At 58.7% G+C, this 16,813-nt stretch overlaps 1 protein-coding gene across 4 annotated transcripts in view; it reads right to left on the bottom strand.

Annotated features, from left to right (window-relative positions):
• Positions 1–16,813, bottom strand: part of ACTN4 (actinin alpha 4) — an 82,761-nt gene that overhangs the window by 5,431 nt on the left and 60,517 nt on the right. For 2 of the 4 annotated variants that reach the window (XM_054538473.2, NM_001133814.1), the window contains 10 exon segments: positions 15,657–15,738; positions 14,796–14,881; positions 10,560–10,652; positions 7,803–8,033; positions 7,044–7,191; positions 3,401–3,551; positions 1,356–1,464; positions 1,001–1,141; positions 739–921; positions 513–647 (listed from right to left, as the gene is read on the bottom strand). In XM_054538473.2, the coding sequence (XP_054394448.2) occupies positions 513–647; positions 739–921; positions 1,001–1,141; positions 1,356–1,464; positions 3,401–3,551; positions 7,044–7,191; positions 7,803–8,033; positions 10,560–10,652; positions 14,796–14,881; positions 15,657–15,738 (1,359 nt within the window). 4 annotated transcript variants of the gene reach the window in all.

The following is a 16,813-nucleotide window of genomic DNA, read 5'->3' as shown; positions in this document are numbered from 1 at the left end:
ACTGTTTTCATCCCCATTTTAGAGCTGGGAGGACAGGATCAGAGGTTCAATAGTGCCTGAGTCTCATAATCATCAGACCAGGGCATTCGGGGATCAAACCCACCTCCCATGGGTAGCCCACTGGAGACCACAGGGTCTCGCTGTCAGGCTGAAGTGCAGTGGCATGATCAGAGCTCACAGCAGCCTCGACCTCCTTGGGCTGCGCACCATCATGCCCAGCTAATTTTTGTATTTTTTGTAGAGTTGGGGGTCTCACTATGTTGCCCAGCTGGTCTCGAACTCCTGGGCTCAAGCTATCCGCCCGCCTCAGCCTCCCCAGGTGCCGGGATTCCAGGCGCAAACTCTGAGGACTCTCCTAACCCCGCAGGGTGATCACGGCCCCTGGGTGGTAAGAACTGGGACCTGCTCTGCCAGGCGCCTCAGTCTGCAGGCCCTGGGCTGGCCGGGGACCCCCTCACTACGGGAGCTCCCTTGGAACCTTCTCAGCTCTGTTGGGTTCAGCTGCGCCTCACCTCCATCTTGGTCTGGATCCAGGGCCCCACGACGTTGGCCTGGCTGGCAAACTGGCGGCGCAGGTGCTCGTTGGACTGCTGCTTGCTCTGCTCCTCCAGGAGGGCGTGGTCCCGTTTTGGCACCAGCTGCTGTACCTGGCAGAGGAGACGCGGTGCGGGAGCGGTCAGGGAGGCAGCCCCCAGCCCCACCGTCCTGCCCCAGCCCCTCCCGATGGCCCCGGCCCACCTTCTCCCACTTGGAGTTGATGATCTGTGGGGTGACAGTGGTGTAGGGGTTGCTGCCCGACAGCTTGATGTGGTTACTTTCAGCGATCCTCTGGGCCTCCTTGTGGATGGCCAGGATGGCCTCGCGCTCCCTGTCGGCGTCCGGCAGGGTGGACTTGAACTGGTCGTGGGCTGAGATCAGGCCCTGGGGGAGGAGCTGGAGTGAGGGGGCGGCCCAGCCCCACAGAAGCTCTTGGGAAGATAGGGGGCCGGGGGGCGCGGACCTCAATCTCCTCGATGGTATGGACAATGAACATGTCCTGGAGGTCCTCCATGGCGCTCTCCATCCAGTTGTTGAATGGGGCTGCGCGCTTGGCATACTCCAGGTGCAGCTGGTCGATGGCCTCCAGCTGCTTCTCTGTTTTCTGGTGTGTGGGAGGGAAGGGGGCAGGGACAGAGGGAAGGCAGGTCAGTATGTGAGCAGGAGGGGCGGGGAGGGGACCGGAGGGCCCTGAGGAGTCAGAGAACATCCTCTCCATGGGAGGTGGGGGGAGCTCATGGGTCTGGATGCTATCCACACCACCAGCCCCGGGGCAGCAGGGGCACAGAGCTCCGTGGGTGATGTCACCCCCTCCTCACCTCCAGGGCTTCCCTGCGACTGTGCGTCAGAGAGCCGAGGGCGTCCCACTGGTCGCAGATCTTCTGGCACCGGGTGTTGACATTGTGGGAGTCGTAGTAATCCAGCTCGCTGCGGGCCGGGCAGAGAGCAATGAGACCCAGCAGGGGCGAGTGGCAAGGTGGCTTGGACCCATCTACCCCCAAGGTTCCCAGGCCGGGGTGTCGAGGCAGTCAACATTCCAGGATATCAACAACCAATCACTAATAGGTCAATCAAATCACAGCTTGGTTCTGGCCCGTGGGACCCCCAGGGTAGAAGGGAAGGGGTGATAACAGGGCTGGTTAACAGGTGATAACCAGGGGTGAGCAGAAAAGGGGCTTCCTCCTGCTCACCCATCCCTGACTCATTCTGCCACTATCAGCTAAGAGTGTGGCCCTTCAACCAGGCCTTGGGGCCTGAGGAGGGGTAGGGGGCAGGGAACGACTCTGGGTAGGAACAGGACATGGGGACCAGGCGAGCCAGCCACAGACAGCAGACAGGGGCTGAGGCCGTGCTCCACAGTAGGGCTGGGGGCCTGGGCTCCGTTCCCATCTCAACCACTCCCTTGCTGTGTGACCCTGGGCAAACCTCTTGGCCTCGCTGTGCGTCGGTTCCCTCAGTAACACGGTTGCTGTGGGGATTAAATGAGCTGGTACACATAAAGCCCTGAGAGCTCAGTGAGTTTTTGCTGTCGCCATTAATCAGTGCTCATTAATCAGTGCTCAGCAGGGCTGCCCATCCGGCTCATCCTGGACGGTCCACAGGCCTCTGTAATTCCCCCTCAGCAGAACAGACAGGACCCAGATAGCCCTCCCTTCCGTTCCTCCAGGGCTACTGTCCAGAAAGCTGCTTTGGGGACCGCCTGTTCCTGAGCAGAGTAATGGGTTTCACATAGCGTTGCCTAGGGCCTGAGAAGGGGGAAGGCCTAGGGTTTATTTCAAATCTGTTTCCTACCAGCTTCCAGGGGCTCCTCCATCACTGGGGAAGCTGCCTGTGTCCCACCCCCACACCCCCGAGGGTGCTTCGTCTGTGACCTTGCTCTCCTTGGCCTGGACGTGGTGGTGGCAGGACCCCTGGGGTGCCCCAACTGTGCCAAAGAAAAAGCTGTGGTTCCCAGTGCTGTGACGGCCCCATGGGACTCTTGCCTCTGGCTGAGCCAATGGGGAACCCTCAAAGCACCCGGGCAGCGGGAGGGTAGTGAGTTGGGGAGGAAACCAGCTCTGCCCAGCATGGGGCTCCACTGGGCATCAGGGCTGGGCCTTGGACTCATAGGAATAAGCAGACCTTTGGGGGTGACTGTGGTGGGGTGAGGGTGTCGGTGGAAAGAGCAGTTATAGCCAAGGATCCTATTTTTGAGCAGACGGCTATTTTGGGAGCCCTGCTGCCCCTCGAGGGCCTGTGGATTTTCCATGAGGTAATGGCCTGGGCCTCCTGCTGCCTGGGCCCACCCTGCTGCTGGCCGCCGCACTGGTGGAATAAGGCCCCATTCACCAGCGCGAGCCTCAGCGTACTAATTGTGTACACAAGTTTATCTGACTGGGTGGGGAGGGGAAGGAGCCCGACTGCCTGGAAGCTCTTACAATAAGAGTATTCTGAGCAAGAAAGGGAAGGGGCCGAGCAGAACAATAGGCTCACTGTGCAGCCTGGTTCCCTCAGGGACCTATGGCTGGGAGCAACAGAGGCCGGGGCCCATCCCATCAGGGGGCCAGGGCCTACTTGGGGTGGCCAGGAGAGGTGGCACCCCCAGGGACCCCTAAAGCCTGAAGAATCAAGACAGGGGGCCAGACACCTCCTTCCTGCTAGAGAATCCAAATCCTTCAGGTGTCCCATCTGGGGCTGAGACAGGATAGGCAAAAGGCCTCATCCCATAAGGCCCTTCCCTGGCTTCTGGAAGGAGGTGCAGTTGGGGCATTGGGGACCCTATTCCAGGCCTTGAGGCAGGCTGGGCCTCGGTGTGCTGCTGCCACCAGTCTGGGCAGGCTGTGGTGGGAGCCAGGTGATGGTAGTGTCCTGAGCCCGCACGTACTTGAGCTCCTGGGCAATGGCGGCGATCTGCTCCACGCGGTCCTGGTGCGCGGCCAGGTCACTCTCGAAGGCCTCGTGCTTGCGAATGAGGGCTTTGATGTCCGATAGCGTGGCCGTCTCGTAGTCTCGGTGCTTCAGCATGGCTTCCTTCCCTGGTGGGAGCAGAGAGGCGCTTAGACCACAGCACGGCAGCTGCGGGGCAGGAGTCTGGAGGGGCTGTCCAAGCAGAGGAAGGGAGAGAGACTGTGGACCCCACATCCTTCCACGCCAATGACGGTGGCATGCAAACTTCCAGAACCTTCTTCCGTACCCTCCAGGGATCTCTAAGCCCAACTGTAACCTGGATGGACCTGGATGGACACTTCAGGGTTGGTAAGCCTGAGAGAGAGATTCCATCTCAACCCGTGTGTCCTAAACTTAGCAACTTTTGTTAGTAGGAAACCATACAAATCGGGCCGTGGTAGCACGGCTTGAAAAGTTAGCACCTGTTTCTGGAGGGCTTTGATCCGGAGAAGCACCCGGGGTCAAAGCCCATGTCCCAGCAGGCTTGGGGAAGGGGAAGCATCGGAGCTAGCTTCTTCTAGGAGCCTGAACCTGCACCCGCACAGGTGGTGGTCCTCTCCACGTCTAAGTGCCCCACGCTGTCCTAAAGTGTCCTGTGTGCAGTGGGGCGGGCCCACCATCAGGCCCTTTGAAGGAAAGGAGGAACGCTGTTATTAGTCCCGGATCCTGGCTAATTACACATCCCAGAACCAAAGCTCAAGGAAGCCCTGCAAGCAAGTGAAGGTCTTTAGGGAACTGCAGGGAAAATGCTAGCCTGGGAAGGTGGCTGCACCCCAGCTCCTACAGGGGCCCTGCCTCAGGTACACCACCTTGGGCTTCCCCCAAGTGGTAGCGGAGATCCCCTCAGCTCTGTCCCAGCACCTGATAGCTGCCCGCCCAGTGCAGCCACCGGGGCCTCTCTGGGCCTGTGCCTTCATCTGTAAAATGGGGCCAGCCCCAGCACCTGTGTGACATGGAACTATTCTCAAGTTTCAGTGAGGTGGTGTTCGAGCACAGCAGGCATGGAGCCAGTACCAGCCTCACCTCAGCCTCTCCCGGTCTCAACTGTCAGGCACCTACCAGACTCCCCACAGGATCGGCTCTGGCGCTGACGGCCAAGAAGTGGGAGGCCTGGGAGACTTCGGCTCCACCGGCCCTGCTGCGCAGCCCTGGGGCAGGAGGCTCAGCCACAAGGCGGCCCTGCAATTCCCTTCTCCAACTGCTTTCTCCCAGGGGCGGGAACCAGAAACAGCAGGTGACATATCCCTCTGCCTCCGCAGAGTCCCGACAAGGGTGCACCGAGAGGATGTGGGCAGCGGGCCATGGCCACAGCTATCTGGGATCCAGGCCAAGGGACAGCCAGAGTGGGGACAAGGGGTAGTTGGGGGCTGGTCATATTCCCAGGAAATCAAGTCCCTCAGAGAAGCATCCATGACGACCCTCCCGCTGCGGGCTGTGGGGGATGGTGAGGGGTGTGGAGTGAAGGTGGCCCACCCACCCCAGGGCGGAGGAGGCCGCTACGACCAGACCCTGGGGTGTGGAGGGCCTGCCTGTCCTGTTTCACATAACTGCTACTTGAGAGGACAGAGGCTCTGAGTCTTGGGAATTAGTAGGCCAGCCTGCCTGGGGGCTCTGGCAGACGCCATGGGCAGACCCGGGTGGATGCCCCGTCAGGCAGGGGTGGGGCAGGGATGTGTGGAGGCCGCTGAACCAGTTGGACCCTGGCCGGAGATGGAGCTGGCTTCTGAACACCTCAGGTGAAGGCTGCCCCAGAGCCCTTGCCAGGGGAGGAATGCCAGTGGGGCCACCACACCCAGCCCCTTGGCCTCAGGAAACCATCTGCAGGGCCTCACGGAGCTCTGTAGAAGGACTGAAGAGCTGATGGGTGGGCAGAAAGACCCCCAGAAGGTTCAGCCACAGGGCGACGCCCAGGCCTCCATGGATAAGGACGGCTGGAGCCACCTGAGCTGTCTGTTGAACGACTGAGTGAATCCAGGAATGGATGGAGGCCACCAACCCACACAAGATGGCATCAGTGCCAACATGCTCTCCTCACATGGGTGCCTTTCTGCCAGGCAAGAGGGACGTGCGGCACCCGGCCTGGCCAGGCCCTTCCTCCCTCACCATCCACTCTCTCACTCACACTCTTTCCTGGCAGCAAAGGGGCTGGGCTGCTCTGAGGCTGGCAGCTGCCGCGGGAATGGCGAGCTGAGCTCATGTGAGGAGGGCACAAGCTGGGCCGTGGCCAGGGCTGCGGGCCGTGTGGAGCTGCACACTTGCATGCGGGCCAGGGTGGGGAGGGGTGAGAAACTGCACTCAGGAATGCAAGGAAGGGTTCAGCTGGGCGGAGTGGCGGCCGGAGGGCCAGGGAGACAACGTTGGGAAGGTGGTGGCCAGAATGGGACAGGAGTCCTATGGGTGGCTCTTGTGGCTCTCCCAGGCACTGACAGCTTTCTGAAGGCTTCCAGACCCCTGGGATCTGGAATCTCAACCTTGGCATGACCCAAAGGAGGGCCAGGGACGTGATGGAATCCCACATCCGGAGCCAAAGGCCAGGCAGCTGCAGGGCTGCCGAGAACAGAAAGCACAGCAGCGCTCCTGCAGGGGGAGCCAGGCCCCGGGAAGGAGGCTCTGGGAAGGGATGGGAGGTGGGAGGAGCTCGCAGGTGGGCCATGCTGAAGGGTGGGCCGAAGGCAGTGGGTGAGCACTGTCTGAGGGTGAGCACTGTCTGCGGTCCGGCAGCAGGCCCAGGAGGCAGGCCCTCCTCTAGCCTGAGGGACGTGCCAGTGAACACGGGCTCCCCAGCCTGCCGTCCACGCTCACAGTGGTGTGGGAGAGGGAAGCCGACTCTGAACATAGGGTGCGGGGGATGGAAGAGGCCTGCCCCACACACTCGCCCCGGATGGGCAAGACACACAGAGGAGACGCAGAAGGGACAAACGGACGGGTATAAGGTCACTTCCCTGAAGTGCTGGAGCGGGCTTGGCTGTGTTCCTGGATGACTGACAGGGGCCCACCTGTAAGTAATCTCTGAGGCCAGGGCAGACTGGGCAACAAAGAGGACCTGGCCCCTGAATGGTCCCTGCTTTCTGGGGCTGAAGGAACCCAAAGCAGCATTTCTTTCCTTTTTTTTTTTTTTTTGAGACAGGGTCTTGCTCTGTCACCCAGGCTGGAGTGCAGTGGTACAATCACGGCTCACTGCAGCCTTGACCTCCCTGGCTCAATCGATCCTCCCACCTCAGCCTCCAAAGTAGCTGGGACCACAGGTGTGCACCACTATGCCTGGCTAATTTTATTATTCTAAAATTTTTTTGTATAGGCAGGGTCTCACTATGTTGCCCAGGCTGGTCTCAAACTCTTGGGCTCAAGTGATCCTCCTGCCTTGGCCTGCCAAAATGCTGGGATTACAGGTGTGAGCCACCGAACCTGTCTCTAAAGCAGCATTTCTGACACACACACATGCTCCCAAGCAGCAAGAAAGGGCACCTGAGAAACAGACCCAACGCGGCAGAGGGCTGTGTGTGCACTCTCAGGCATGCCTGAGAGACAGGAGGGGAGCGCGGGAGCGGGGCTGGGCAGGGTGGGGCAGAGCTGGGCCGTACCGTCAGTCCAGGCCTCGTGGATGGAGGCCTTCTGCCGGAACTTCTCTGCCAGGTGGTCGAGCCGCTCCAGCCTGCGGATCTCATTCAGCAGCCATTCCTCATAGCCCTTCTCAGCCTGCTCCAAGTGCTGCCAGCCGTTGTTGATGTCCTGGGGCAGGGCAGGAGCAGGCAGGGCTATCACAAGGAAGCAGAGGCACCCAGAGGGATGTCTCCAAGGGATGCCGATGGGAAGTTGGCAGAACTTGGCTGGGGTCATGTCTGTGTCATGCTTTGCTATTATATCTGGATGCTTACACAGGAACCCCCAGCACTCGGCAGGTACAATCAATTCTGGATTAACAAAATGAATGCGTGAACGGGTGAGTGCATGAATGAATGGATGAATACCACAGATGGGGAGGTGGTAACCATCCAGGGCGCACTGCCCCTCCGCTGATGAAGGGCCTCAAGCACATGGCAGTCCTGCCATCATGGCAGATCGGGGCTCCAAATTCATACCACTCCACACCCACACAACCCGTGGCAAGGATTTGGGGTGTGTATAAAACCCTGGGTGTAAAATACAGTTAGTGAGGGCCAAAGGGGAGCACAGTGCCGAGTGAAGTGCACCCCTCCCTGACCCCTGCATCCGAAAGGCCATGCCATGTCCCACAGGACATCAACAACTTAGGAAAGATGACGCTGGCCAAACTGCCCACAGGCAGTTCTAGGGCTGCCTCTGCCCCTCACAGCTGCTCCCCTGTGAATCCTGGCGCTCACCGAGACCATCTTGCCCTCGGAGGGCATGAAGGCGGGCCGGTTGCTGAGGCGCAGCTTGGTCTGCAGTGTGTTGAAGTTGATCTCCAGCTGGCACTTCTCCTGCACCTTGGGCGGCTTGTGCACGCGCCGGTAGTCGCGGAAGTCCTCCAGCTTCTGCTGCATCTCCTGGATAGTCTTTTGGGGCACACGGTCCTCCAGCCAGGGGATGGTGCGCCGGATCCACTCCAGGAGCTGTGGGCCACAGAAGCCAGGGTGGCCTTCGTGGGGGACCCTCAGAGTGCTGACGGGCTGCCCCCCAGCTTATGGGCACATGGGATCTGGATCTTTGAGGGCCCCACCTTAGGGGGTTACCCCTGCTCCCCAGCCCAACTTCTCCACGATTCCTGCTAGAACCCCCAACCCAGAACTCTGGGAGCGTGGGCCCCCTCCCTGTCCCTGCATCACTGTACTGTTCTCTTGTTACTTCCTGTTCCTGCCTGTGCTTTTCTTTTTAAAGACAGGTTCACGCTTTGTCATCCAGGCTGGAGTGAAGTGGCACGATCATAGCAACCTCCCGGGCTGAAGCCATCCTTCCACCTCAGTCTCCCAAGTAGTTGGGACTACAGGTGCCTACCTCCGAGCCTGAATGATTTTTATTTTAAGTTTTTATAGAGAAGGGGGTCTCAGTATACTGCCCAGGCTGGTCTTGAGCTCCTGAACTTCAAGCAATCCCACTTTAGCCTCCCAAAGTGGTGGGATGACAGGGGTGAGCCACCATGCCTGGCCCATGCCTTTGCTCTTAGTCTTTTCCCTCAGGTCTAAGAGGGGAAACCTTCACTCCCATGCCCCCGCCAAAAAGATCCCCTTCCATGCTGTCACATGCCCCACTGCCGCTGTCTTCACTGAGCTCCATGCTGAGAGCCTGACTGCTTCTGGGCTCACTAAGTGCCTCAAGGGCAAGGCCGACAAGCCCACCTGGCTCAGTCTGGCTAGGCCAGTGTGTGCACTGGGCCTGGGACATAAATTAGAAAATAAAATTGAAAAAGAAACAAACATATTATTTTAGTAACTACTCAGATCTTTAATGGAGTGAGGAAGGGTAACAAACAATTGGACATTCTAAAACAATTCTAGGCCAGGCACGCTGGTTCCCACCTGTAATCCCAGCACTTTGGGAGGCTGAGGTGAGTGGATCACCTGAGGTCAGGAGTTCAAGATCAGCCTGACCAACATGGTGAAACCCCATCTCTACTAAAAAAAATACAAAAATTAGCTGGGCGTGGTGGTGCGTGCCTGTAATCCCAGCTACTTGGGAGGCTGAGGAAGGAGAATTGCTTGAACCTGGGAGGCAGAAGTTGCAGTGAGCCAAGATCGTGCCATTGCACTCCAGCCTGGGTGACAAGAGTGAAACTCCATCTCAAAAAAATAATAAAACAATTCTAGAAGTATAAAATCAGTTATCTGCCAGCACGGACAAGCTGGAGAAGTGGTTCCCAAATGCCAACTTCTGGCAAAGTGAGAAATTCAAGGACAGAAATACCCCTGTGTGGATACATTGTGAGGCATGCTGCCAGCTGCCCTTTCTTGGCAATGGCTGGGTTTCTAAGAATAACCTTTTTACCTTATCTTGGTGTTAGAAGTGCTGGTGGTAACAGATGGTAGTGTTTCTTTTTAAAACATCCGTAACTTGGCAAAATAAAAAGCTGGCCATCTTAGGTTGGACATCAAATAGTTTTTCAAATTTTCCTGGTCTATGAGATTGCAAAATCTGGGAACCACTGGTTCTGGATGAGCAGTCAAACCACTGCTCTTTGGGAAATTTTATTTTATTTTATTTTTATTTTAATGGAGTCTTGCTCTGTCGCTAGGCTAGAGTATAGTGGCGCAATCTCGGCTCACTGCAACCTCTGCCTCCCAGGCTCAAGCGATCCTCCTGCCTCAGCCTCCCAAGTAGCTGGGACTACAGGTGTGTGCCACAACGCCCGGCTAATTTTTGTATTTTCAGTAGAGACGAGGTTTCACCATGTTGGCCAGGCTGGTTTTGAACTCCAGACCTCAAGTGATCCGCCTGCCTTGGCCTCCAAAAATGCTGCAATTACAGGTGTGAGCCACTGCGCCCAGCCTACTTTTATTTTTTAAATATGGAGATTTCAAAAATGAAGAGCCTCCAGAAGAGTTGTACTAACCACCCTTATTTTCAACTGAAGCATTGGGTTTGGACTCTAGAGCAGGGCTGCCTGGGCTTGAAGCCCAGCTCTCTGTCCCACTAGTCATGTAACAGCAGGCAGGTGCCTGACCCTCCCTGGGCCTCAGTTTCCTCACTTGGAAAGGAGGATAATCCGAGTTCCCGTCTTGCTGGGCTGCTCGTTAAGTACCTGCACAGGGCCTGCTATCCTGTTGGTTCCCAGGCCCCTCTCCATCCTTCTGAATCACTCTCTCCAGGACCAGGGCACGGGAAGAGCAGCTTTCACAAAGCTCCCCGGGTGATTCTAAAGCACTGAGGTGCCCAGGAAACACTGTCCCTGAGCATCTCTGTAGGAACCCAAGCTCGGGAGCCCAGGGGCTGGCTGGCAAGGTGGCTGCCGTTCTGACCCTTAGCCTTGTGGAAGCAAACGGAGAGGTCGTGTACACACTAGCTGGCTAAATGCCATGGTCTGTGACCATGCAGCCTTTTCTAGGTCATCTCGCTGCCACACCTGCTTTCCCCCTGCAAGAGTCACAGTGATCTCTGGCTGAGGGTAATGAGGTGGCCCTGACTTTCACTGGGGGAACACTCACATCGCTGGCCAGCTTCTCGTAGTCCTCCATCAAGTGCTCGTTCTCTTGGTTGACAGCCAGCACCTTGCAGATCCGGTTGGCGGCAGTTTCAGCCTGGAGGGGAGCACACAGTCAGGGCTGCCTGGGGGCTGGCCACCCTCCCTCCTGACGGGCATGTCCCTTGAAAGCAGCTGATCCATGGCCCACAGAACTCCTCACAGAGGGGAAGGAGAGGAAGCACAGCTCCAGTGAGATGGTGCCCTGTCCCAATAGGCCTGGTTGGCATCCTCACTGCTGACTGCAAAATGCCCCTGGGTCCAGAAAGCCCAGACCCTGGAGGCACCGAGGAGGGTTGGGGAGCCCTCCCACTGCTGCTCGCAAACCCTCTAGTGCCCCACACAGAGGAGGGTGAGGCTGGATGGGTCGGCTGCGTTGGACCTAAGACCGCGGAGGAGTCTCTCCCGGTGGGAAGGTGAACGGATGGGAAGCCGAGAGCTGGAGAGCTGGGGGCAACAGAGCAGGGGCGCCCGGGCCCCGGAGGAGCCTAGTGGTCCGTGCACAGGAGCACACTCAGGCCTGTCCACTCTTCTGCCTTGGAGGCAGTGTTAATAAGAGCTCCAGAGGGCAGAAGTCACCATCCGTGGGGCAGAAAAGCGCTGCGGCTTTGGAGGGTGAGAGTGGTGGACATAGTCCCTGGGCCTGAACTACAGGAGAGCATCCTGCCCTGTCCTGCTAGGGGGCAGTGAACAGTGTAGAGGAGGCAGGGGGTGCACACGGGGAGAGAGAGACCAGGTACCTTTCAGGAAGCACAGAAAGGGTCCAAGAGGAGGAGTTGAAACGGCAACAGAACAGGAACAGAAAGAGTGAGGAGGGTCTACAGAGTGATGGGGAAGGAAAATGGAGAGGCTTGGCCAATGGCTCAGAGCCAGTGCTGCAGGCAGCGACGCCCAGCCTCTCCCCTCCACACATGGCACCTGGAGACAGGCGGGGAGGCGGCAGCCGGGGCTCCTGTGAGCGCACACACGCACGTGCACACCCCGCACCATGCTGCGGGACACACACCCAGGGCCCCAGGCGGTGCTCCTCAGAGATGAGGTCCAGGAGGTTCCTCGGCCAATGAACATGGGCCCCAGACCAGTGTGGAAAACACAGCCAGGGCTGCAGCTTGTGGGGGTCACAGAGGTCAGTCCCTGACTCCTAACTTGGCAGAGACAACTGGCACCCGGAACTCAAGTCCTCTCTGTGAGCACGGGGCTACCGCAGGGCAGGGGAATCATGTTTCACCGCTGAGTTCCCGCATCCAGCTTGGGGCTCGGTGCACTGGCGGTGCTCAGGGTTGCTGAATGAGTGAGTGAATAAAGAAACGAGGCGGGAACGCTTCGGTGACTAGAAATAAACGATCAGGACAGAAGGGGCTCACCGGCGCTAGGCCTGGGGTTCACTCTGCGTTTATAAAACATGAACCCCAGAGAGCACTCTCGAAAGAGCTTGGACTGGGTCTCTGGGGAAATGAGGCAGCAGGAGCAGCACCACGGGGCTGTCCTGAGGAGCACACAGGGACCCAGCACTTTCCTTTCTGACTGGCCAGCGCCCTGCAGCTGGGCCTCCACTACCCCCTCAGAGAGGGGCCAGTGACAAGCCTCCAGGCCCAGCGCCTCAGCACCCACACATACTGTCCTGGGCTCGCCTACCAGTCCCTGCTCCCCCAAATCCCTCAGAGCCTCCAGACGAGTTCAGCCCTAAGCAGAGGGAAGCAGTGTGGGTAGAAAGAAAAGCAATCTGGTGAGGCCATGTGGTGGGCAGGGGGCTGGTTCGGGGCCCGTAGGGGTGAGTCCAACGGCAAACATGCTGTTAGTTGGGGTCTGTGGTGACGAATTGTCCATGGCTGCTGGTCCCTGCCCACCTTCCCGCGGGAGTGTGGGTCAGGGGTCCTCCCTCCACCCTCCTGGCCCGTGCCCTCTAGCAGAACCCTCCAAACACAAGCTCCAATTGCATGCTTAGGAGGTGAAGAGGCCTTTCTGGCCTGAGGCTGGGAAGAACCACACTCCCCACCGTGGCTCCCCGGCAGCTGCCTACATGGCACCTGCCGTGCCAGGCACTGTGCTAAGCCCTTTGCCTGCAGGAGCTCGTTTCACGCCCAGAACAATCCTGTGAGACCGAACTACAGCGATGCCCATTTCACAGGTGGGGAAGCTGAGGTCAAGTGACCCACCCAAGGTCACAGTACCAAGAGGTGGCAGAGTGGGGCCAGGCCAGACTGACGGTAGGTAATGCACCTGCTAGATGGGGGGCTTAAAGCAGGGGGTCCACAGAAGGTACAGCCCCCGCCCTCTAGTTTTAGGAACAGCTCTCTGTTAACCTAAACTTCAATTCCTCCTCTCTCAAATGGGGCTAACTGCGCCTAGCCCTCCTGGGGGTGTGCACAGGGACCCTCTGGAAGCCTGTGCATGTGAAGGCCTTGAAGGGTGCCTAGCATGTAGTACATGTTCAGTAAACAAGAATCGATTCTGCCTCCTCCTCTGAACCTGTGCCAACTGCTGACACTTCAAAGCAGGCATCGGGAATGCTGCCTGAGATACTTCAGAGACCACAAGGCAAGCGGGAGGAGCAGTGCTTGGGCCTCTGCGCGAACGCTGAGAGCCCGGCAGGAGCTGTGAGGCAGCATGAGGTCAGCTGGGCCCAGGAGGGTGGCCACTGGCACGCACGCTCTGCGGGCTCTGCCTGGCCTCTGGAGGGCCGGGACCGTGAGTGCAGGTCGGGCTGCACATGCTGAGCCTTTCCTGGCAGGAAGGAGCTGCAAAACTGGGTTAAAGCCCAGTGCTCCCCACGAAAGGGCTTGGCAGGGGCAGGCAGGCAGCCCTGGTGTAGATGATGGACAGGGCAAGTGGGAACGCTAGGCAGTCAAATCCCAGCTCTGCCATTGACTGTAACGCAGGGCTTCAGTTTCCCCGCCTGAGAGCCTGGGATGCCACCACCCACCTCCCAGGGTGGGCTGTGTTCAAACAGAGAAGGTCTGTGACTCCTCAGCACAGGCCCAGCACAGGCCCAGCACCGGCCAGGCGGGAAACCTGCCCCAGGGGACCCTTCCGAGTCAGAGCCCGGCAGGGTCCGTCTGTGTGGTGTGGCGGCCCACGGCCTGGCCAGGGCTCCAACCACAGATGGCCGGCAGTGATGCAAGGGCGGTGGTGAAGGCAGGTCTGCAGCCCCAGCAGCGAGGTGTGCCTGGCCCAGCTCACCTTCTGAGCCCCCGAGAAAGCGTGGTAGAAGCAGGACACGTAAGTCATGATGGCCTTCTCATCTGGCCTGAGAGTGCCCACAATATCTGCACAGAGAGAGAGAGAAAGAGAGAGAGAGGCAGGAAAGAGTGAAAGACGCAGGGAGGGCGGCCGGGCCGGCCTGAGGCTCATGCAGGAGGAAGAGCACTTGCTCTGGACTGGAAGCCAGCCCCAGGCCTGCGTGGACATGCCTTGCGGGGTTTTGTGGAGTCCGAATGGTGTGCATTCCTTTTCTAACCAGGCCTGGGCTGGAGACAGACTAGCTGTGGGCCCTATAAAGGCAGCTTTGTTTTGGGCTAGAGGAGTCAGTTGCTAAATGATCTGTCTGAAAATGTGAGTGAGCACCTCCCACCACAGAGTAAGACCCTAAGGGGCTCCCGTGGCCCTCAGAGTGAAACACGAATTTCTTATCCCACACCACAAGGGTCTTGTTGGGCCTGGCCCATCACTGCTTGTCACTCACTCCTCTCTAGCTGGTCCTTGAATAAACCAAGCTTCTTCCTGTCTCAGGGCCTTCGTAGTGCTTCACCCTCTGCCTGGAACACCTGTGCCCCAGCCTGCATCTAGTAGCTCCAGCTGCAAGTACCTGCTCACGTCACCCCTCCACATTGACAGCACCAGCTGAAGGTCACCCCAGCCATCTCTGTCCCCTCATCTGGCCCCATTTTCTCTATTCCACTCCTGTGACAGGCCTGCTGTGTGTTTCTCCCAGTAGCATGGAAGTGCCCAGAGAACAGGGACCTTGTCTGACCCAGTCACCAGGGCATCCTCAATGCCTGGAAAAGCCTGGCACAGATGAGGTACCCAATAGGTGTGTGAACTAAGGCTGAGGGGGCAGCAACGCCAGGGAGCTGGGGGTGGCTTCCAGTCGGAGAGAGGCCACTGCCGTCTGCAAGAGAAATGAGGTGAGCACGGGAGGCGAGAGGCAGCGGCGGCATTGCGCGGTGGCGGCGAGGAGGGCCTGCCTGGCCCTGCTCGGTACCTTCTGCGCTCCTGAAAAGGCATGGTAGAAGCTGGACACATAGGTCATTATGGCCTTCTCGTCGGGCCGGGCCGTGTTCACGATGTCTGCAAGTGAACAACAAGGGTTAAACTGCCCGAGTGGGGCGGGGGGTGGAGGCGTCACTCACTGGGATCCACGGGCTCCCAAGGCCACAGCCTTGGGGGAGAGGGACCCGCAGAGTGACTCGTGACTTGGGTGGGCTCAGCCACACCCTCAGCCCCTCCCTCTCCTATGGCTCTGGAAGGGACAAGGCTGTGGGAAGCAGATTAAAATGAGGCCACTTCCTCTCTCTGAGAATGACCTCAAGGAGCAGCAGGACAGTCAACTCCAAGGGCCACCAGAGGCCAGAGACACAGGTCCCAGCTGGGCAGTGCATGGCTAGGAAATGGGGCAGTGCATGGCTGGGAAATGGAGCAAAGCCGGAGAAGGAAAAAACAAAACACTCCACTCTGGCGGGCTCCATACTGCCTGCTGCAGGTAGGGAGGGAGAGGCCAGGGTTGCTCACAGGAAGCCTGGAGCACCCCTCCTCAGCCACCTTGCCCTTCCTGGGCCCTGCGGAGATGCAGCCTCAGGAGAGTTGATCCCTCAGCTCCCCCTCCCCATACCCTTCTTCATCCCTGAAGGCATCTGGCCAGCCCAGGCTGCCCTTGCTCTGTCTCCCAGGGCGACTTGGCTGTCCTCAGTTCACCCGGAATCATTCAGCCCTTCTCGCTGGCTCTGCCAGCTCCCCGAGGTGACCCAAAGCTCTGATATGCCCACAGGCCGTTGCCCAAGGCCAGCCCTGGACAGAAAAGGCCACCAGGAAGCACAGTGCTGGCTGAACAGAAGAGATGACTTACCCTCTGCATCCAGCATCTTGGGGATGTCGAGGTATTTCTCAGCCACTTCGAAGGCATTGTTCAGGTTGGTGACAGGGTCGTCCTAGAAGGAGGCAAGCGGGGACAACAAGAACTCTGTCAGGGCAGGGTGTGGGAGCAGGAGAGAGGCAGGGCTGGCCCAGAGGGAGAGACCCAGGAGGGTAAGGGTTGGGGGTTTCTTCAGGCAGTTCTCAGCCACATGTGACGTGTGAGCGGGAGGGCACCGCCTGGATAAATTCAATTCCCACTCACAGGAGTGCCTCGTGAAATCTTTGTGGGGCAAACCATGGACTTTTTCTCCAGAAAAATGCAGGTGTACTCTTTTCATACAATTTCCACCCACCCACAGACCCTAGATTAAGCCCCCTGCCCTAAAACCTGGTTTTCACATTGACTGGAAGATGTGGGCCAGGCCTGAGAGAGCACTCGGGACTGGGTAAGGGAAGCAAACTGACAGGTCCCAGATCCCAACCACCCTGAAGTGTCCCCCAGCCCCCTCACGGGCTCCCCACTGCTTACAGGACTAAAGCCCACTGCACCCCAACTCTCCCTGGCCGGGGCCCAGCTCTCTTGCTCGCTGTGGCTGGAACGGGCTGGGTGCCATCTGGTGCCTCCCCCAGGAAGCCCTCCTCTGGCTTTAAGCTGCCTCTTCTTCGGGACGCTTCCTGGCTCCTGCTGGCTCGGGGTACACTATCCTCCTCCGCAGCACTGCTCTGACCCCATGCCCTGCCACCCCATTCAGCCTGAGCACATGTACACGGCCTGGTGTGGTGCTTTGCTTTGGACACAATTTTTGTCCTGCCTTCCCTCATGAGGCTGGTAGCTTCTGGTGGGCAGGGCCTGGATCCATACAGGCTTTGTACAGGCAAATGACAGCAGGACCCTGCATGGGCAACATGGGCTGGTGGTGATGGTTTGGAATTCCTTGCCCTCTGCCCCTTTGGGCAGAGGAGGTTCTAAAATCCAGAAGGTTGAGGAAGGGGAGTTATAAAGCATGGCTGGCCAGGCCCTTAAATAACCCCGGGTTGGTTGCAATGCCATGGAGGGAGACTGGACAGTCCCCGAGGAGAATAAGGGAGGTGAGAGTCAGCCACTGAGCCAGGGGTTGCGGAGAGCCTGCACAAGGCTCTCCCAGGCCG

Source organism: Pongo abelii, chromosome 20, assembly GCF_028885655.2.
Source record: "Pongo abelii isolate AG06213 chromosome 20, NHGRI_mPonAbe1-v2.0_pri, whole genome shotgun sequence".
Taxonomy (NCBI): Eukaryota; Metazoa; Chordata; class Mammalia; order Primates; family Hominidae; genus Pongo; species Pongo abelii.
Note: the sequence above shows the minus strand (reverse complement) of the source record. Positions and strands in the feature narration are given on the sequence as shown.